This window comes from Mobula hypostoma, chromosome 8 (genome assembly GCF_963921235.1).
Source record: "Mobula hypostoma chromosome 8, sMobHyp1.1, whole genome shotgun sequence".
Taxonomy (NCBI): domain Eukaryota; kingdom Metazoa; phylum Chordata; class Chondrichthyes; order Myliobatiformes; family Myliobatidae; genus Mobula; species Mobula hypostoma.
In genome coordinates this window covers 17,376,266-17,398,813 of record NC_086104.1, presented here as the reverse complement: position 1 = coordinate 17,398,813, position 22,548 = coordinate 17,376,266, and the positions used below count along the sequence as shown (strand labels likewise).

Below are 22,548 nucleotides of genomic sequence, written 5' to 3'. Positions count from 1 at the left end.
AGTTTCATTATGTGCCATAAACTTCAGCCATGCAAGACGTCTACCTCCGATTAAGCAGGCCATATTTTGGATTCCAATGTTGACCTGCCGGATATTAAGTGGCATTTTTTGCACGTAACCAGGTGCACCGTCAGTTGCTCTGTTTTGTCGAGTCCTTTGTTAATTTGATGCTGGGGACTGTCATGCTCCCTCACAGCCACAGCCGACTGGTGATAAATGGCCCATGCCAGTGCCCTTCGACCCTCTGGCCTCCATAAGCTTCAGTCCAGGAGACATTCCTTGCACGGTAAATAGCCGCTGAGTTTCGCTTGAAATGTGAAAAATGCTCCCCTCACTGAGGTGTTGGCAGATTTACTTAGGGCACTGCAATAAAGAGAAAAAGGATTGGGACAATTCAGTCATCTGGCTTGGCTAAGTAGAATAAAGTCCAGTTAATTTTTAAATCTTGAATTGCATTAATCTTGCAGGGTTTCACATAAATTCTACAAGGCTTACAGTTCTGACCTTTGTCTCAGCTAACTTCCACCACTCCTCTCCTTCACTCTCTACATTTTTTCCTCAGCAAGGAAATGTGTTCTGAATGGATCATTTGGAGGTTTTGATGCTCCTGCAAGTTTCACCCTCATTATGGGGCAGCACTGAACACGATACACCCTCTTCTTCCGGGCCTAGGTTGGCAATTCAGAGAGGAAGAGTGAATGGGGGAGGGGTGGTGTCGCCATGGTAGCGTAGTGGTTTCTACCGCTTGGGATGGGGAAGGTTGGAGCTCAATTCCAAGGCCGTCTGTAAGGAGCTTGTATGTTCCTCCCCATAAATGTGTGGTTTTCTCCCTACTTTCCAAAGACGTAGGTTAATTGGTCAATGTAAGTTATCCTATGATTAGGCTAAGGTGAAGTAGGTGGGTTGCTGGGCAGTGCGGCTCGTTGGGCTGGAAGGGCCTGTTCCGTGCTGTGTCTCTAAACAAAGAGGTGGGTGGCGGGGGATCAGAGATAGGGTAAGGGGACATAGATTCAGGTTCATATTTATTTATCACATGTCATTTGCATTAATACCCACAGATGTGCTGGGGCAGCCAAGAGTGTCACCACTTAGATAGATAGACTAAATTTCCACATTGAAAAGATATCTAAAACCAGGAAGCATGGGTTGCGGTTAAGGGTTAAGGGGTGCAGAGGGAATATGAGAGAGAACTTTCTTTTCCACCTTCAATTTTGCCTCTTGTTTTGAGAGGGGGCACAGTTTGTTGCATGCAAGGAATGGAGACCTGGTACACATGTCAGGACGGGGGGTGGCCATCTCTTCACGGCTCCCATTGGGCAGGAGGTACTGAAGCCCAAAGCCCCATACCACCAGATTCAAGAACATCTACTTCTCTTCAACCATCCATTTCTTGAACCAACTGGCACAACCCTAATCATTACTGCACTGAAGTGGACTTTGTATTTTTTAGTCCTTTGTGTCCTTTCTTGTAAAATTTGGTATAATTTATGTTCCATTATTTTGTGAGTACTGCTTACATGATGCTATGTTCCCACGATGCTGCAGCAAGTACGTGATTCATTGCACCGGTGTTCACATGTACCCATGCATATGACAATGAACCTGACTTTGACTTCTGACCTTGATTCAAATCCCATTCAGCTTCATCCGCAGTGCCTGCTGTCTCGCTTTGGTCACTGGATAGGCAATGCCTTCATGCTGAAATTCGTATCTCTGTTTTCAGATCCCTCCCCATTTCTGTGACGTGCTCTAGCTTCACACCCTCAGAATGCTAGCATTTTATCAGTTCTTTAATCCATCAGCAGTCGTGCCTGGGCTCCAAGTCCGTGCGTCTCTGTCCCTCTTTCTTCCTGCTAAATGCTTCTTCAAATCTAATTGAGGTACGGAAACCTTTGGGCCCACAACACCAGGTTAAGGAACAGTTATTATTCCTCAGCCTTCAGGCTCCTGAAGCAGAGGGGATAACTTCATTCACTCCAACACTAAACTGATTTCGCAACCTTTCAATGACTCTAGAACTCATGTTTGCCATATTATTTACTTGTTTGTTTGTTTGTTTATTATGTGTTTTTTTTGCACAGTTTGTTATATTTTGCACATTGGTTGTTTGTCCATCTTTGTGTGCAGTTTTTCATTGATTCTTTTGTGCTTTTTTTGTATTTACTGTGAATGTCCACAAGAAAATGAATCTCAGAGTAGTATGTGGTGACATGTACGGTACTGAGCAAAGGTCTTGAGCATGTGTAAAAAAACATCTGTAAAGCAAAGATGCTTTCAAAAATGATGAAATGAAAAGTTTTAAAATATCAAACAATTTACTATAAAGAGCAGTAAATAAAAAAAAATAATATATCAAATCGATGTTTGGTGAGACCACCCTTTGCCTTTGAAATAACATCAATTCTCTTAGGTACACTGTCATGCAGTTTTATGAGAAATTGGCTGGTAGGTTGTTCCAAGCACCTTAAGGAACTGGCCACTATTCTTCTGCAGATTTTGGCTGTCCAGGTAATCACAGGCGGCCTCAATGATGTTGAGATCGGGGCCTCTGTGAAGGCCGTACAGTCTGAAACTATCTAAAAACTCTCGGGTGCTTAAGACTTTTGTACAGTACTGTATGTACTTTGATAGTAAATTTACCTTCAACCTTTGAGTTCTTCCACCGCTTGCGCTGTGTGCCTCTTTATTTTTTGATCACTGAAGTTACGTTCCAGTGAAGTGTCCTTATGTTGCCAAGTTGTCATTACTGGTGGCTGAAGTCTGTATGCCTGGAGGCCTGTCCTGGAGCTGACGAGTGTCCACATGTGCTGGGAGAGAGTAAAGGGGCTTGTTCTGTGGTTGTTTATTAGCCTATTGTCTTCTGCTTAGTCGTGTTCTGTGTTGTTCTGCAGAGTATTATGGGTATGCTCTGTTGCGGCCAGAATGTGTGGCAACACTCGCAGGCTGCCCCCAGCACATCCCTTGGTGTGTTGGTTGTTAACGCAAGCGATGGACTTCACTCTGTGTTTCAATGTGCACTTGAATTTTAATCTCAGTCTGATGGTGGAATTTCTGGATTTGAGACCGGGGAATTCTGTTGCTTTCTTGGAAGAGTTCCTTTGATTGGATCAATGAACGTCAAACAAAATGCTGGAGGAACCCAGCAGTTCAGGCAATATCTATGGAAATTAATAAACAATCAACGTTTAGGGTCGAGACCCTTCTTCAGGACTTTCAGAAGGGTCTGAAAGGTCTTGGCCTGAACTGCCGACTGATTATTCATTTCCTGCCTGGACAGTTAGGATCTGCTGAGTTCCTGCAGCATTTTGTGTGTGTCGCTTTGGACTTCCAGCATTGGCAGAATCCCTTGTGTCAATTATCTCCTTACATCAGAGATCTTAACCTCACAGTGTTTACTGAGTACAGAAATCCTGACTGGATGAAGTGGTTAAGGTTGCGGATTTGGGAGCTACTGTCAGAACAGTTTAGGACAAGTAACTTGAGTGTGTTTTGTAGATGGTATACACCACAGCCACTGTGCTGGGTCCTGAAAACAATAACTAGTTCAGGTGGTGTGTGAGATATCAATCAAAAGGACCTGGATGGTGTTCAGCTAAATTGAGTGTTGAAGTTGAACTCATCCAGGCAAGAGAGGAGTAATTCGTCACACATCCAATCTTGTGCCTTGTAAATGGTGAAATGTCAGGGGGTGAATCACTCTCTGCAGGATGCCCTGCTCTAACCCACTCTTGTAGCCGCAGTATTTCTGTGGCCAAGCCACACTGGTAATTGGTTTATTATTGTCATATGTACCGGCTGAGTGAGAGACAGTGAAAATCATTGTTTTGCATGCCATCCATACAGGTCGTTTCACCACATCAGTACATCGAGGTAGGACAAGGGAAAACAATAACAGAGTGTAGAATGAAGTGTTACAGTTACAGAGAAAGTGCAGTGCAGGCTGACAGTAAAGGACAAAGCCATAACAAGGTAAACTGAGGGGTCTAGTCAGGTCAAGTTAAATTTATTGTCACTTAACTATGTACATGTATACTGACAAACCAGAAATGTGCCTCCAAACCAGGGTGTAAAGCACAGCAGGACCCATAACACACAATAACTTAGGAAAGTAAGAATTCAATCGACAAATGAATTGTGCATAGATAAACGAAGTAAAGTACGTAAATTAAATATTGTAGGGTACGGTACAAATTATCTGGTGACACTTTGAATACAATGCAGCAAGGAGTTCAGAGGCCCAATGGCCTGAGAGAAAAAGCTGCTTCCCATGCCAACCGTTCTTGTCTTTAATCATCGGAGTCTCCTGCCTGACGGTAGGAAGTCAAAGAGGATGCTGGTCGGATGGGTGGGATCCTTGATAATACTAAGGGCCTTGCGTATGCAGCGCTCTTGATAAATGTCCCCGATGGACGGGAGGGAGACCCCCATGATCCTCTCGGCTGTTCTCACAGTCCTCTGTAGGGACTTCTGATCCAATGCCCTGGTGCTCCCATACCAGATGGAGATGCAGCTTGGTAGGAGCTGTGAATGGTGTTCCTGTAAATGGTGCTTCTTGTTGTCCTGTAGTCTTATAACAGCAGGATTGAAGCAGTCATTGAGCCTGGAGGTACATGGTTACAGGCTTTTGTATCTTCTACCCGATGGGAGGGGAGAGAAGAGAGGATGTCTGGGATGGGTGGGGTCTGTGATTATGATGGCTGCTTTACTGGGGCAGTGAGAAGGGTAGTCAGAGTCAGCGGAGAGGAGGCTGGTTTCTGTAATGTGTAACTCCCTGAATGATACCCAATAGGACCCCAGCACAAACCCTCATGTCTGATTCTCTGATTCAGTCCATACCTCCTTGTATGCCCTGCTACAGAGAAAAACAAGCAGAGAAGATTTCCCGATGCCCTGTGAGGAGTGAGAATGATACTGGATTTAAAACATAAAGTTTATTGGATAGCCTAGTTAAGGAAACACTTTCCGATAAAGGAAACATCTCCTTCCCTCCAGCCTCACAAGTTTGTCTCCTTCACACTTCTGATGTGGGGTCTTCATCCCAACACATTAACTCAGTTTCTCGTCCCCACCAATGTGGCCTGACTTCCTAAATAGCCAATCGTCAACGGTCAGCTTACTTCACCATATACATTTGCACGTGTTAGGAATTTGCTGTGTTGTGTTGGTGCTACATGCAACAAAATCAGCATTCAACAATTATAAGATTAAACTATTCTAAAAAGTAACTGTAGTGGTTAAAGTATGGATATGGAATAAAACATGTTTAAATATATAAAAGTCATAATTTCAAGCCAGTTTCACTATAGGATGCTTGACTAATGAAATGTTGTCCATTTTGCTGATGTGCAATGATGTGTGCTATTAAAATTTTAAAAGACTTTAACAATGCTATTCACTTCGGAATGTATCAGTGCAGTGAATCGCCATTGAAATGGAGGGGATTTAAAGGGAAATTCAATAGCTATTCTGCCTAAGAAACAGCCCCTCAAGCGGTCGTGCGATGAATAAGCCTTCCGTCTATTCTCCTAGGTAGGGCTGGTCATGACAGCACTGCCAGTCAGCGTATTGGCAGACCTCATAACTCATCTAATACAGGGAAAACCTTAACATCCACATGAACTATTGGAACAGACAATGCACCTTAGACAATGTCTCAGACAATAGGATCTGTAATGTTGCATGTTTCTCCCCCTCCATGGATGCTGCCTGACCTGCTGAGTTCCTCCAGCGTTTTGTATGCGTTGCTCTAGATTTCCAGCACCTGCAGAATCCCGCGTGCTTATGCGAGAAGGGAACAGTGTGTGTGAGCTCCTGTAACATCTCTCACACTCCATCTCTCCTCCCTTCCCGCTGCAGAGCCGACATATATCACCATCGGGCCGCCAGTGTGCGAGCAGCTGAGAAACTGTACCCTGACAGAGAGGGACTGCATCTACGGCTTCAAGCTCGACAACGGTGGATGCCGGAAGTGCCAGTGCAAAACGAGTGAGTGCCCTGTATTTATGTACTGACACACTGATCACGCGCGGAGCGAGGACGACAGCCGAGAAATACGACTAAGCGTTTGTATTGAGTCATGTTGGCCATGGTACACGCTGGGCAACACGACGAAACGGGGCCTTCCACGCGTAGGAGGGTCAATCAGTTCACATGCACGCTTGGCACATTCTCACACATGATCCAATACAGTTCAAATGTCATTCTGCACATTACTGAACTGTGTGTGTGTGTGTGAGAGAGCGAGAGAGAGAGGTGGCCCGCATGAGTACATTTCTCTGTGAACGTATATGCGCTGGGGAGTTGTGTATCTATATGCAAATGTAAGCACACACACGTTTCCATTAGCAGGAGAGTCTAGGATCCGAGGGAATGGCCTCAGAATAAAGGGATCTACCTTTAGAACTGAGGTGACAGGGAATTTCTTCACCCGGTCAGTGTTTGAACTTGTGGAGTTCATTGCCATGGAAGCCAAGCTGATTAGGCCTAATTCGGTTCCTATATCTTTCATGTTAATGATTTGATTGTGCATGTGTCTATGTATATGTGCACGCATACATGGTTACTGGCGGAGCGTGTGCAGTATGCCACAGATTGAAGTCAGTCTTTGTCGCCAACTGAACCTAACAGGTTTGCAAACAGGAGTTGCACAGGCACTCTGTGTAAGATGCTAAATATTTGTGAAGTAAATTATGCACACGTTTGGTCATGGCAGCCAAACAAGTGGAAAATATATAATTTATTCCAGTTCTCTGCCACCTAGTTCATTCATGAGGCCTTTGTTGTGAGCTATCAGACCGGGCGAAGAGCTTTCTTTGTAGACAGAGTAAATGAACTGAAAAAGCTGTTATTGTGACACTTCAGCATTGTGGTCCCGTGCCAGGGAAAAGCCTCTGTTTGTTCATTTCTCTGGTGTTGCTCCACATATTCTCATTGAGAGCAACTGTGAAGCCAAGTGATATCTCACTTCATAGCGCACAGTGTTCAATGCCTTGAAGTTTTAAAGGCAAAAGGGAGTGGTTATGTTCCCCCTTTAGTGTGCCTATTCACGTTGAACGAGATACTGGAGAGCTGAGCTCAAGCACAACACGAACAGATAACATTCCCAGATGTACCCTATCAATCTGTACTGTGGCTTCTGATACTGCCAGACCTCTTGGGATCTTTTGTGGTAGGAGAGAGAAACTGCATTTAAATAGAGCCTTTTACAGGCTCAGGGCGTTTCAAAATGCCTTACAATCATCTTCTTTTACCCACACTTTATGATGCTGTTTACATTATAAATACATGCTGGTATTTATTTATTTATGCACATTTTATTCCAAATCGATCTTTTAACCTCTAATTTTATCAGTCTTTTTATTTTCATATTGTTCTTTATTCTTTATAATTGTTGAATTTTATTTTGTGTGAAGTGCCCTGAGCAACACACCACGGCAGATTCCTAACACGTGTTGTATAATGTTAACCCTTGATCCTTCAGTGCACAATTTCTGTTGTCCCATTGAGTCTCTGCTTGTCTCTCTTGATTGGATGTTCTGAAGGGTTACATTCAAGCAAAAAAATAACAGTGTAAGGTAACACCTCAAGTCAGTTCACCCATCCTTGATGGGGCAACAAAACCTGTAAGAAAACTTGGTTTCTATAGAAAATAATACACTTTGGCTTCTTAAATGACTCTGGGTTTTTTGTGCAGTGACTTACAATCCCCCAATTTAATCCTAGCCTAATCACAAGACAATTTACAATGACCAATTATTGGACTGTGGGAGGAAACCAGAGCACCCATGCAATCACAGGGAAAATGTACAAACTCCTTACCAGGCAGTGGCGGGAATTGAACCTGGGTCGCCTGTACTGTAAAGCAGTGTGCTAACCACTACGTTACAGTGCTGCCTATGTTGTATGGCAGATGGTCGTAGAACATTACAGATAATCTTGTGTCAGACAGCAGACAAACCAGGCCGGAATGCTGCAACTGGAAGTGACAGAGAAACCCTCGTCCCTGCCTGTGAATGTTGGGTAGAAATACAATTGACTTCAGTTTCTGGTAGTCAAGTAGCTTATTGCTGTTACAGTGTGGCTGTCACTGTGGAGATAGGGAAGGGCCGTTCATTTCCCCACAAAGGACCCCAGCAGTTTGAACCATCTACAAGATGCACTGCAACAGATCACCATTCCTCCAACAACACCTTCTGGACATATGACCTCAACTACAGGCACGTAGCATTAATGCCAGCAGCAGATCCCCCTTCAACGTGTTGACCAGCAGAGAGCATTTATTTCCCAGTAACACACTAAAGTTCAAAGTAAATTTATTATCAACGTACAGATATGTCACCATATACAACCCTGAGATTCATTTTCTTATGGGCATTATTCAGTAAATCCAATAACCATTATAGAATAAATGAAACACCACACCAACAGGACAGAAAACCAGTGTGCAAAAGACAATAAATTGTACAAATGCAAAAAGAAAGGGGAAAAAAATAAGAAGAAGAAGAAATTAATAAGCAATAAATATCAATAACATGAAATGAAGAGCCCTTGAAAGTGAGTCCTTAGGTTTTGGAAACAGTTCATCAATGGGCATAGGCAAGACATAGGAACAAAGTTAGGCCATTCAGCCCATCGAGTCTGCTTCGCCATTTGGTCATGGTTGATTTATATTCCCTCTCAACCCCATTCTCTTGCCTTCTCTCCGTAATCTTTAACGCCCAATACTAATCAAGAACTTATCGGTGTCCTCTTTAAATATACCCAACGACTTAATCTCCACAGCCATCTGCGGCAAAGGGATGTTCTTTAGCACGGTGCCCTTTTGTCCTAGACTCCCCCACTATAGGAAATATTCTCTCCATGTCCGCTCTATCTAAACCTTTCAATATCAGGGAGGTTTCAATGAGATCCCTCCTCAATCTTCTAAACTGTAGATGGTACAGGCCCAGACTCATTAGGCTCCTGATTTGTTAACCCTGTCAGTCCCAGGATCATTCTTATGAGCCTTCTCTAGACCGCCTGCCGTGCCAGCATATCCTTTCTTACACATCGGGCCCAAAACTGCTTATGAGACCCCCAATGTGGTCTGACCAACGCTGTATAAATCCTCATCATTACATCATTGCTTTTATATTCTAGTCCTCTCAAAACAAATGCTAACATTGCATTCGCCTTCCTTACTACCATCTCAACCTACAAGTTAACCTTTAGGGAAACCTGCAGTAAGACTACCAAACCCTTTCCACCTCTGATTTAAGGTAAAAGCCATCACCATCTTGACTTGGTGGTTAATCGTCCCTCCCCGATGAACTCAGGAAAGACCCTGGCCAGGAGCAGTTCAAGAAGATTAGGCCAGCTTAGATCATCTATGAATGGCTGGGCAGGCTTGTAGGGCCTGGTGGACTACTTCCTGTCCCATGTATTGTGTTCTCGAAGGGCAGTTACAGATGGCCAATAAATACTGAGCATGCTGGGATACCCACATCCATCCATGAATGGATTTTAAGAAGAGAGGGAGAGATGAGTGAAAATTACATGGAGGAAACTCTCACTTAAATTTGTTAGAACCACCTCTATTAACACATCTAGGGAGTAGCTCTCAAAAGCTTTGAAGCCTCAACTGACTTTGAACAGAAAACCCTACAAAAGATAGTGGATTCATTCCACTACATGACAAGTAAAGCCCGCCCAACCATTGAGCACATTTTACATCAAACGCTGTCACAGGAAAGCAGCATCCATCATCAGAGATCCTCACCACCCAGGCCATGCTCTCTTCTCGCTGCTGCCACCAGGTAGAAGATACAAGAGCTTCAGGACTCATACCACCAGGTTCAAGAACGGTAACTACCCTTCAACCATCAGACTCTTGAACAAAAGGGGATACACTCGCTTGCCTATCCATTGAGATGTTCCCGCAATCAATTATCTCACTTTAAGGATTCATTATCTTGTTATTTCGTGTTCTCATTATTTATTGTTATTTATTTATATTTGCATTTCTACAGTTTGTTGTCTTCTGCACTCTAGTTGATCTTTCATTGATCCTGTTATAGTTACTATTCTACAGATTTGCTGATGTGCCCACAGAAAAATTAATCTCGGGGTTGTATGTGGTGACATATATGTACTCTGATAGTAAAAATTACTTTGGACTTTAAAGGTTATTAAATAACCCCTGAGGGACTAATTTATTGCCACTATCATTTCCAAAGGAAGATGGGCCTTTGCTGAATATCTTCCCTCAACTTTGGTGAGGTTTCTTTTCTCTTGTTTAGTGCTGTCTGTTCGAACAGCACACAGTGAGTGCTCAGCATTTGTCAGACTGTCTCTAACACAGAGCCAGAATGTTTTGATCAAAGACCAATAAAAATTCCATTCACCACATTTAATGGAATTCCTACAATACATTTTATTAATTAGCCTGCTGGAAGAATGTTTAAGAGCTGATTCGTTATAAAACACTAAAGCAGAGGCCACCCTGAAGCAATCAAATGTGGGTGATTTTTACTTTAAGTTTTTAGCTTATTTAATGTATTTGAACTTTTAAATCCATCTGTGTTTTAAAGGGACCATTTATGTCTAAATTGTAGCTGGCAGAGGTGAGGAAACCAGGCCTTACAGCCTCAGAAAGGTTCAGAGGGTTAAGAAATAAATCAGGACATCACCCTTAAGTGGTAGGATTATGCTGAAAGGAAAGGTCTTTTTTTTCCAAACTTCTTGGCTAGATGTCCCAGTGGGAATGAGGTGCTGATGGCAAGCTATTTCTTTGAGCCTGTGCCATACTGAGTCATTATATCCATTAAGATTATTATATATCCATATACTCCAGGATTTTAGTTGAGAACGAGCAGTTGGTTTTCCAAAGGTCGAGGGGAATGTTCTTCTCTCAGCCCACATCAGCAAATACAATTATCTAGGCATATGTTGGCTGCTACTTGTGGGAATTTTCTAAATCAAATTAGCTGTGAGCTTTTCCTAATAAAGAGAAAATTTGCTGGAAATACTCAGCACACCCATTCCTGGGAGTGGAAACAGTTCCACATTTCAGCGTGATCCAAAACCCATTCTCTCTCCTTACATTCTCATCTAATCTGCCACATATTTCACACATTAATTAATCTCCCTTCAGCTTTCCAATATCTGTAGTTTTCTTTTTGCTCCTGGCACTAATTGTGTCACTGAATTACAACTGGTTCTTCAAATCCTGGTGGCATACGAATGGCTGGGAGGAGGAGGAGGAGGAGAGACCACCAAACCAAGATGTAGAAGATCCCTGAATATGTGAACGGCAGTTATGGATTTCAGTGAAACATTTTGTGTTTCAGATCTGATGAAAGGTCATTGAGCTGCCATGTTAACTCTTCTCTTCAACTACACATTCCGCCCGGCTTGTTGAACTGTTCCAGCCCTCTTAGCTTTTACAGAAGCTCAGTAATCATACTAAAGGGCAGAGTACGTTCCTTCAAGGTACACATAAAATGCTGGAGAAACTCAGCAGGCCAGGCAGCATCTATAGAAAGGAATAAACAGTCGAAGTGTTGGGCTGAGACCGTTTATCAGAACCTGATAATTCAAAACATCAATTTTCCATAGGGAAATCCCCCAGCATTTTTTGTGCATTACTCTAGATGGTAGCATAGTGGTTAGTACAAAGCTATTACAGCTTGGGGCGTCAGAGTTCAAAGTTCAATTCCAGCGCCATCTGTAAGGAATCTTTGTATCCTGTGGAAGGCAGAGGTATTCCCTGGGTGCTCTGCTTTCTTCCCACAGTCCAAAAATGTGCCAGCTGAGTTAACTGGTCATTGTAAATTGTCCCATGATTAGGTTAGAGTTAATCAGAGTTGTCGAGGGTTGCTGGGGTTGCGGGATTAAAAGTCCTACTCTGCTGTATCGTTAAGTAAATAAAAGAAACAAATCTGCAGAATCTCTTGTTTTCCTTCAAGGCAACAGTAACTGTTGGCTGTGAATGGCTTTGAATTCAGTAACTGTTGGCTGTGAATTCTTAAATATTTGTAGAACAGATGCAATCCTTTCCTTCCTTTCAATGGCATCTGTTCGTTGACCCTGAGTTTAATCTTGTTTTATCTTAATTGCAGGAGAGGAGCTTTGTACAGGCCTGATCTCGGGCTGCGGTTTGGATTGTCCCTTTGGCCTGCAGACCGACGTACACGGCTGTGAGATCTGCCAGTGCCGGGCGCGGCCAAAAAGATGCAAACCTGTCGTGTGCGACAAGTACTGCCCGTTTGGATACATGTACGTCCTTCTTCCTAATGTCAAGTTGATTGTCATGTGCACAAGAACAGTGAGGTACAGGTATAATAAAAAAAACACACACTACAACCTCACAGGTACGTAGATTCAGACAACACACAGAACATAAATAGGGGTGACCTCACTGAAACCTTTCAGATGGTGAAAGGCCTTGATAGAGTGGATGTGGACAATAGACAATAGACAATAGGTGCAGGAGTAGGCCATTCGGCCCTTCGAGCCAGCACCGCCATTCACTGTGATCATGGCTGATCATCCACAATCAGTATCCAGTTCCTGCCTTATTCCCATAACCTTTGATTCTGCTATCTTTAAGAGCTCTATCCATCTCTTTCTTGAAGGCATCCAGAGACTTGGTCTCCACAGCCTTCTTGGGCAGAGCATTCCATATATCCACCACCCTCTGGGTGAAAAAGTTTTTCCTCAACTCCGTAAGTGGAGAGGATGCTTCCTGTGGTGGGTGAGTCACAGCCTCAGAATAGAGGGGGGCATCCTTTTACAATGGAGATGAAGAGGATCATTAGCCAGAGAGTGGCGAATCTGTGGAATTTGTTGCCATGAGCAGCTGTGGAGGCCAAGTCATTGGGTATATTTAAGGCAGAGATTAATAGATTCTTGACTGGTGAGGGCATGAAGGGATACAGGAATTAAGGCAGGAGATTGGGGCTGAAGGGGAAAGTAAATCAGCTGTGATGAAATGGCAGAGCAGACTCGATGGGCCAAATGGCCTAATTCTGCTCCTGTCTTATGGTCTAATGGTCTTATCAATTATACATCAACGATACAGGGCAGTGAAGAAATAAAAGAGTGTGCAACATAGGGAATTAGTGCAAATAAAACACAATCAGACAAAGTCTATTGTAGAGCAAGAGGAGGTCCGTAGTGTTGTGTTGCTGAGGTAAGTCAATTCAAGAACCCAATGTCAGAATGAGAACCAGGTTTAATATCGGTGGAATATGTTGTGAAATTTGTTGTTTTGTGCCAGCAGTACAGAATAATGATGAGGTCTCCATCAGCCAGTGTCAACCATGGATGTTATGTCCTGGCTGTCTAGGTACACAAGCCAGGGCAGTACAATATTGTTGCCCCTGTAGCAAGCTCCCCCTCTCCACACATCTGATGACCTGAAAGGAACGGCAGAAACCAATATTGTTTTGGCACCAGCAGCATCGCAGGAGTTGCCAGTCAACATCGAACTCAACGTAGGACTGTCTTGGGGACCCCAGCTCTGGATTTTTCCCTCAGGGTTTACTCCTGATCCCTTCCCCATGAATGGATAGAGCTGCAAGGCAGCAGAGATTTGAGGTCAGGGTTTTCCTTCTAGGTGAGCTGGCAACCATGGCTGACGAGCCCTGTCTGCCCAAAGCGACTGGTTTTAAGGCAGCGGTATCCTGCCTTTGCCCCTTGTCCTGCCGGTAGAAATGGTTCTGCTGCGCTTAGCAGCTGAGCCACAGGTGAAGGCCAGGAGCTGGACTTGATTGTCAGAGGCTATTTGAGACGCACGCCATTGGGAGCATTTAAGAGGTAGTGCGAGCTTGACCCCATTACCACTCCCGACTATTACAACCTTAAAGAACCTACATCCTGCAGAATAATAATATTGTACAATTAAAATTGTACAAGGCATTGGTAAGGCCAAATTTGGAGTATTGTGTACAGTTCTGGTCACTGAATTATAGGAAAGATGTCAACAAAATAGAGAGAGTACAGGGAAGATTTACTAGAATGTTACCTGGGTTTCAGCACCCAAGTTACAAAGAAAGGTTGAACAAGCTGGGTCTTTATTCTTTGGAGCGTAGAAGGTTGAGGGGGGACTTGATAGAGGTATTTAAAATTATGAGGGGGATAGATAGAGTTGACATGGATAGGCTTTTTCCATTGAGAGTGGGGGAGATTCAAACAAGAGGACATGAGTTGAGAGTTTGGGGGCAAAAGTTTAGGGGTAACATGAGGGGGACCTTTACTCAGAGAGTGGTAGCTGTGTGGAACGAGCTTCCAGCAGAAGTGGTTGAGGCAGGTTCGATGTTGTCATTTAAAGTTAAATTGGATAGCTATATGGACAGGAAAGGAATGGGGGGTTATGGGCTGAGCGCAGGTCGGTGGGACTAGGTGAAAGTAAGCGTTCGGAACGGACTAGAAGGGCCGAGATGGCCTGTTTCCGTGCTGTAATTGTTACATGGTTATATGGTTAATAAAAATAAAAGTTTTTTTCTCTCTTTTTGCATTACTCATTTAATTTTCTTTTTATACACACCTCTTATTGTTTTGCTTTCTATTTTATACATAATAAAAACTATAAATTACAATAAGAAGTGCGTATAAAAAGAAAATCTAATGAAATAAGTAGTGCAAAAAGAGAGAGAAGAAATACTAAGGTAGAGTCCTCGGGTTTGTTTTCCATTCTGATGGCGGAGGGGAAGAAACTGAGGATGTGAGCCTGTTTATCCCTGTACCGACACACTGTTACAAGAGGACTAGCAGTGCGACAGGGCGGATAAATCTGGCAGTGCTGTTTCAACTACCAGCTTCTTAATTTCCTCTCCAACGTGGACGTACGACCCTAATTTCTAAAGTGTCATATATTAAGACCTGCGCTCATGTGATTTGGTTTTGAATGCGTGAGTCTTTTGCCATCTCTTAAAGTTATTTCCATGACTTTATGCACATAGCAGACAGATTAACTGCCCCTCAAGCCTGCTGTGTAATAAAGGTGGCAGATAATTTACACAGTGTTAGCTTAGTACAAAGACACTTGGGTGTTCTCATACACCAATCACTGAAGGCAAGCAAGTAGATATAGTTAAGAAGATAAATGGCCTACTGGGCTTCATAGCAAAAGGATTTAAGTACAGGCACAAGTATGCTTTCCTGTAACATTGCAGGTAGTTGGTGAGTCCACACTTGGAGAGCTGTGTGCAGGTTTACTTAAGGATGGATATATTTGCCACAGGGAAGTGCAGCGGAGATCCTGGTGGGAGAGTCTAGGAACAGAAGACACAGCCACAGAATAGAGGGGTGTCCTTTTAGAACGGAGGTGAGGAGGAATTTCTTTAGCCAGAGAGAGGTGAACCTGTGGAATTTGTTCACGCAAGTGGTTGTGGAGGCCAAGTCATTGGGTATATTTAAGGCGGAGCGTGATAGATTCTTGAGTAGTCAGGACATGAAGGGATATGGGGAGAAGGAAATCGATTGGTGCTGAGGGGGGAAATGAATCAGCCATGATGAAATGGCGGAGCAGACTCGATGGGCCAAATGGCCTAATTCTCCTCATATATCTTAAGGTCTTAAGGTCTAGATTCAGCAGACTGTTGCCTGGGATGGCAGTGTTGTCCAATGAGAAATAATTTGGAAGTTCAGAAGAATGAGAGGGAATCTAATTGAAGCTTACAACATTCTGACAGGAACGAACAGACTGGTTGACGGGAGGATGCTTCTCCCAGCCGAGATGTCTTGAGTAAGGGATCACAGTCGCAGGGCAAGAGATTTAAGACTGAGAAAAGCAAAGATTTCTCCATGTAGAGATGGTTTCCTTTTGCAGTTTTCCACCACAGAGGGCCAAAGGAGTACAGTCACTGAATTTGTTTCGAAAGAAATAGATACGTTACTGAATAAAGAAATCAACAAGGGGTGTAGTGGGGAGAGCAACAATATTGTATGTAGACAGAGGATTATCCATGATTATGAGGCACGGTTTAAAGGGCTGAGTGGCCTATTCCTCCCCCTAGCTTCACAGCATAAGGATTTGATAGAAGCAAACATTAGGAATGGGAAGCAACACACACAAATTGCTGGAGGAACTCAGCAGGCCAGGCAACATCTATGGAAGAAAGTACAGTCGACATTTCGGGCCGAGACCCTTTGGCAGGACTCAATGAGTGGGAAGCGATAGATTTGTTGGGAAGTAGCCAGTACTGACTGGGTTAGACCCAACATCTGAAATTCATATTTTTACAGATAGATCCAGTTCAGAGCACTTCCCCACAAACCACAGTATAATTATTCATTTTAAAGATAAGATGAAAGCATTTACGTTAACCCGTCGCATTGGAGGATATGGGGAATAGGTCACAGAGCGATTGTGATCCCACTAAATAATAGAACAGGCTCAAGGGCTGAATAGTTCCTTCCTCACATATCGCCGCAGGCTCAGCTTGTGCAAGTCCAAATCATTTGCATCTGAGGGACACTTTTTACAAAATGCCGCCAAATCAGAAGGAAGCAGAAAGGAGAAGAAACATGCAGTCCAAGGTGCCCAACCCAATAAATCCAATTTGCCAGCGTTTGGACCATAATTAAAATGCTGATTATGCTGATTACGTAAATATATTCTTCAAAAGCTGCCATTTCCTTCACCTGGCTGCCAAACTATATATTTCCTAAAGGCTTATTTAGAGTCATACAACACAGAAGTAGGCCCTTTGGCCCATCTGGTCTGTGCCAAACCATTTAAACTGCCTACTCCCATTGACCTGCACCCAGTCCATAGGCCTCCCTACCCTGTATTTAAGTGTCAATTTCATTGTCTTAGCAGAGGGCAAGTAGGTATAGAGTTTCAAAAACCCTATTTCCTTGTAATCTTCAATGGAATAAACATTTCACTTGTACTTCTCTATGACACAGAAGGAGGCCGTTCTGTACCAACGTTCCCATCCCCTTTGCTTTTCCTGATAACACCGTTTTTTCTCACGTGCCAGTCAGCTGCATTCCGAAACTCGGACGCGAGAGGAAACAGGAGCAGTCAGTAGGAGCTCATGCAGTTACAAGCCTTTCTGCTTATCTAGACTGTGCTGACCTAGTCTTCTGCGTAGTACCATCTACATGCATCTGGACCATTGCCCTCCATACCTCTCCCATCCACGTACCTATCCAAACTTCTCTTAAATGTTACAATTGAACCCGTATCCATCACTTGCTCTGGCACATTTCACACTCACACCACCCTCTGAGTGAAGAAGTTTCCCCTCAGATACTCCTTAAGTATTTCTCATCTCATTCTAAACCCATCACCTCGTAGTCTCACCCAAACTGAGGGAAAAAAGCCCATCCATACCCTCATAATTTTGTATACTTCAATAAGATCCCCACTCACTCTCCTGCAGAGAGTTAAGATTAAAGTCCTAATCTATTCAAACCTTTCCCTATAACTCAAATCTTCAAGTAGCAGCAACATTGTGTAAATTTTCCCTGCACTTTTTCAAGCTTATTGATGACTTTCCTGCAGGTAGGTGACCAGAGCTGCACACTATACTTCCCAATGTCTTGTACAACAATATACTCTGTGTCCCCTCCCCTGGTGCCCCTTCCCTTTCTCCTGTGGTTCACTCTTCTCTCCTGTCAGATGCCTTCTACTTCAGTCTTTTACTTTTCCCACCGCCCGGCTTCACCCATCACCTTCTATCTAGTCCTCCTGACCAACCTTCCCACCTTTTTTATTCTGGCATCTTCCCCTTTCCTTTCCGCTCCTGAAGAAAGGTCTCGGCCCAAAACGTTGACTGTTTATTCATTTCCATGGATGCTGCCTAACCTGCTGAGTTCTTCCAGTATTTTGTGCGTATTGCTCTGGATTTCCAGCATCTGCAGAATCTCTCTTGTGTTTATGATGCTGTATGCAATGCTCTGATTTATAAAGGCCGATGTGCCATTTACAACCCTATCTACCCTTGATGCCACTTTCAAGGAATTAGGGATGTATATTCCCAGGTCCATTTGTTCTACTGCACTTTTCAGTGTAAGTCCTACCCTGGTTTGTCCTCCCAGATGCTGCTGGCTTGAAACAGGCACCTGGTTATGTGTTATTTGTTACTGCCCGAAGTAGCCCTGTGTGAAATGTGATGCGGTGCCACAGATACCGAGCACGGTGCAAGAGTTGAAACCTATGCCTGGGTCCAGAGAAACCAACAGTACAGTTACTCACTGAAGCATCACACAACCACTTCTTTATTTTCAATGAAGCAAAGGCAAACAGAGGGTTTTAGCAGATGTCGTGGCTATCAATGTTCAGATCGTGAGTCGTGCCTAAGCAGGGTAATTATTTAATAATAAAAGATAGAATCTAAATGTGATTGTGAATGCCTGTGATTTACAGAGAAGCCAAGATTGACAGATACACACACATAACAGGCTGAGACGGACATGGTCCTGTTACCCAGCCCTCTGAAAAGAGAAATATGCACAACAATGCAGTTTATTCAGGAATGGCATCTTGGCAAGCTCTTCAGCTGTTGATGCCACTGCTTGGAAGACAGTCCTGCCCTAACCCCAGTCTCAACATGCACATTTTTAGTTTGCCTGAGTTTACTTGGCTACAATCAGGGCTGAGAGGGAGGATTGGATTAACACACATGCAAACAGGCACACACACACATGATATACACGTGCACACACACACGCACATGATATACGCACGTACACACACACGCTCATACACTGACACAGACATATTTACTCACTTTAGAACCGAGATGAAGAGGAATTTCTTTAGCCAGAGGGTAGTGGATCTGTAGAATTCAGACCGCAGATGAATGTGGAGGTGTATTTAAAGGAGGCGTCAATAGGTTCTTGATTCATAAGGGCATCAAAGGCAACAGGAAAGAGGCAGGAGAGGGATGGAACGAATCACACACGTGCACACACACACACACACACACACACACACACACACGCGCGCGCACACACACGCACAGCCGCAGGTGACCGCACCCAGTCTTTTTTTCTCAGGGAAAGGGAATCGTAATCTGGGGGAGGGGACATCGTTTTCAGGTGAGAGAGAAAATTTTTGAAAATGAATCAAGGGGAAATGTGTTCACAGATGGGGTGGTGCATGTATGGAAATGAGCTGCCAGAGGCAGGCATAATATCAATATTTAAAAGACACATGAATATGTACATGAATAGAAAAAGATTTAGAAGGAAGTAGAACAAACATGAGCAAGTGAGACTAGCGTAGGTGAGCACTTTGGTTAGTATGAACAAGTTGGGCCAAAGGATCTGTCTCCTGGATATAGTCAGAGTCATACTTTATTGATCCCGGGGGAAATTGGTTTTCGTTACAGTTGCACCATAAATAATTAAATAGTAATAAAACCATAAATAGTTAAATAGTAATATGTAAATTACGCCAGGAAATAAGTCCAGGACCAGCCTATTGGCTCAGGGTGTCTGACCCTCCAAGGGAGGAGTTGTAAAGTTTGATGGCCACATGCAGGAATGACTTCCTATGACGCTCTGTGTTGCATCTCGGTGGAATGAGTCTCTGGCTGAATGTACTCCTGTGCCCAACCAGTACATTATGTAGTGGATGGGAGACATTGTCCAAGATGGCATGCAACTTGGACAGCATCCTCTTTTCAGACACCACCGTCAGAGAGTCCAGTTCCATCCCCACAACATCACTGGCCTTACGAATAAGTTTGTTGATTCTGTTAGTGTCTGCTACCCTCAGCCTGCTGCCCCAGCACACAACAGCAAACATGATCGCACTGGTCACCACAGACTCATAGAACATCCTCAGCATCATCCGGCAGATGTTAAAGGACCTCAGTCTCCTCAGGAAATAGAGACGGCTCTCACCCTTCTTGTAGGCAGCCTCAGTGTTCTTTGACCAGTCCAGTTTATTGTCAATTCGTATCCCCAGGTATTTGTAATCCTCCACCATGTCCACACTGACCCCCTGGATGGAAACAGGGGTCGCTGGTACCCTAGCTCTCCTCAGGTCTACCACCAGCTCCTTAGTCTTTTTCACATTAAGCTGCAGATAATTCTGCTCACACCATGTGACAAAGTTTCCTACCATAGCCCTGTACTCAGCCTCATCTCCCTTGCTGATGCATCCAACTATGGCAGAGTCATCAGAAAACTTCTGAAGATGACAAGACTCTGTGCAGTAGTTGAAGTCTTGAGGTGTAAATGGTGAAGAGAAAGGGAGACAAGACAGTCTTTATATTACACTCCACGATTCTAAGAGTCACCGAAGTATCATTCTTTTATAAATTTCTGCTGAAGTTATTCCAGCTCTTCCACACTGATAGTTGCAATAATTCCTATGAAATCCAATTCTCTATATCTTGTTTAATTTTCATTAAAGGGTGGTGGGGGTGGAGATACGTCTGTACCAAAGGAGGTGTAAGGCACTCCTTCCCTCGGCTAGCCTGCAGGTCACCCTTGGGCAAGGTGTAGTTCCTGCCTAGCCCTTCCCCCTCCCGAACAGGGTCACGTGAAGCCACGGGAGCAGGCGGTGGATGGTCGTATGAACAGCCGGTGCAGATCACAGCTCCTAGTTATGCGACCACTGATGCCAGACAGACAATTCCTGAACAGTATTGATAGTGGCTGGGGTCACCTGTCTTGTGAAGACACTGACCAGAAGGCAGCATGGCAAGCCACTTCTGTAGAAAAAATCGCCAAGGAATATCATGTTCATAGACCACGATTGCCCACGTTATACCACACAGCGCATAATGAATGAATGAATCTTCATTAATAATTAAGAAAACTGGAACAAATCAATTACTTCATATTCAATTTACCAAAATCAAGAAGTTGTTTCCTTCTCTAGAGTCATAGAAAAGTGTAGAACAGAAACAGGCCCTTTGGCCCGTCTAGTCCATGCCGAATCATTTAAACTGCCTACTCCCATTTGACCTGCACCGGAACCATAGTCCTCTATACCCCTACATCCATGTACCTATCCAAACTTCTCTTAAATGTTGAAATTTAAAAAAATCTAAATTATGTATTATTTTAGCTACTTCCCTGTTAAAGTTCCCTGCATTGCTTACGGAGGCAGCAAGGTAGTGTAGCGGTTAGCACGTCACCTTACATCACCAGCAATCACTGATTGAGGTTCAATTCCCGCCACTGCCTGTAAGGAGATCGTACATTACTCCCGTGACCGCGTGGGTTTCCCCCCACACTCCAAAGACGTGCGGTTAGGGTTGAGCTGTGTTGGTGCTGAAAGCATGTCGACACTTGTGGGCCGCCCACCACAATCCTCCCTGAACCGATTTGATGCAAACGATACACTTCACTGCATGTTTCGATGTTCCGATGTACATGTGTCAAATAAGCCTGATCTTAAAACTACAGTATCTTTTCGATCTCAAGCACTCTGCAACTAAATGATTCAGCGAAACCACTTTGAATGTTTGTCAAGAGAAATATTTGAAGCTGGGAGCAAGGCTTTAATAGAGCAGGTGATGTGGGAAAGTAGCCAGAGGGTCATTGACTTGAAGGCGTGGATCTAAGATAATTGCTGGAGGAAGCTCGATGTATTTCTTAAGCTCGGTTTGACCAAACCGGTTCAGACATCATTAGGGATAGTATCGGGATTGGTTTTTTATTGGCACGTGTACCAAGATACAGTGGAAAGGTTGCCTTGCATGCTGTTCATATAGTTCATACACAGTGCACTAAACTAGGGAAGGTTTATACGGATCAGAGTGCATTGAGTTGGAATCGAGTAAAACAATAAGAATGCGGAGTAAAGTGTAAAAGCTATTGAAAGAGTGCAGTGCAGGTAAGCAATAAAGTGCAGTACCATAACGGCGTAGATTTTGAGGCCAAGAGCCCATTTTTATTGTGAAAGAGGTCCGTTCGAGAGTCTGATAACAATGGGATAGAAGCTGTCCTTGGGCCTGGTGGTACGTACTTTCAGAACCTTTGTATCTTCCGCCCAACGGGAGAGCAGAGAAGAGAGAACATCCTGAGAGGGTGGGGTCTTTGATTTTGCTTGTTGTTTTACTGAGGCAACGAGAAGTATTGACTGGGCCCATAGAGGGGAGACGTGTTCCTGTAGTGGACAATACATGCTGGTTTAGCAGTGGCACCCATAACCAGGAGTACAAAAGAAAACCACAGCATGTGAGATTATTGGCCATAAATTCCTTTGTTACCCCAACCTTCCACCTTTGCATTGGTAGAATTAAAGTTACAGCATGTTGTAATGCAAAGTCATAATGGAGCAATATCATCTTAGTGGGTTGTATCTGAGTTTCTAACCAAGGGATTTGAAATTTTCAGAGCAAGTTGCCAGACTGCAATTCCTTTCTGGTGTAATAGATCCATCAAGTTGTACAGGTTAGATATCCTAGTTTGCAAATTAAGTTCTCCAATAACTTTTCTTTTCAAAACAGGAAGAACAAACATGGCTGTGATATCTGTCGCTGCAAGAGGTGCCCTGAGCGTCCATGTGACAAGTATTGTCCAATGGGCTTCGAGCAGGACATATATGGCTGCCTTATCTGCAAGTGCAGAGGTAAGGGGAACTAATTGCTTTTA

At 43.7% G+C, this 22,548-nt stretch overlaps 1 protein-coding gene across 2 annotated transcripts in view; it reads left to right on the top strand.

Annotated features, from left to right (window-relative positions):
- The window catches only part of crim1 (cysteine rich transmembrane BMP regulator 1 (chordin-like)), a 278,667-nt gene that overhangs the window by 210,536 nt on the left and 45,583 nt on the right, over positions 1-22,548 (top strand). For both annotated transcript variants that reach the window (XM_063055529.1, XM_063055527.1), the window contains exons 8-10: positions 5,857-5,985; positions 12,099-12,255; positions 22,404-22,525. In XM_063055529.1, coding sequence (XP_062911599.1) covers positions 5,857-5,985; positions 12,099-12,255; positions 22,404-22,525 — 408 coding nt within the window. The remainder of the gene's footprint in view (positions 1-5,856; positions 5,986-12,098; positions 12,256-22,403; positions 22,526-22,548) is intronic.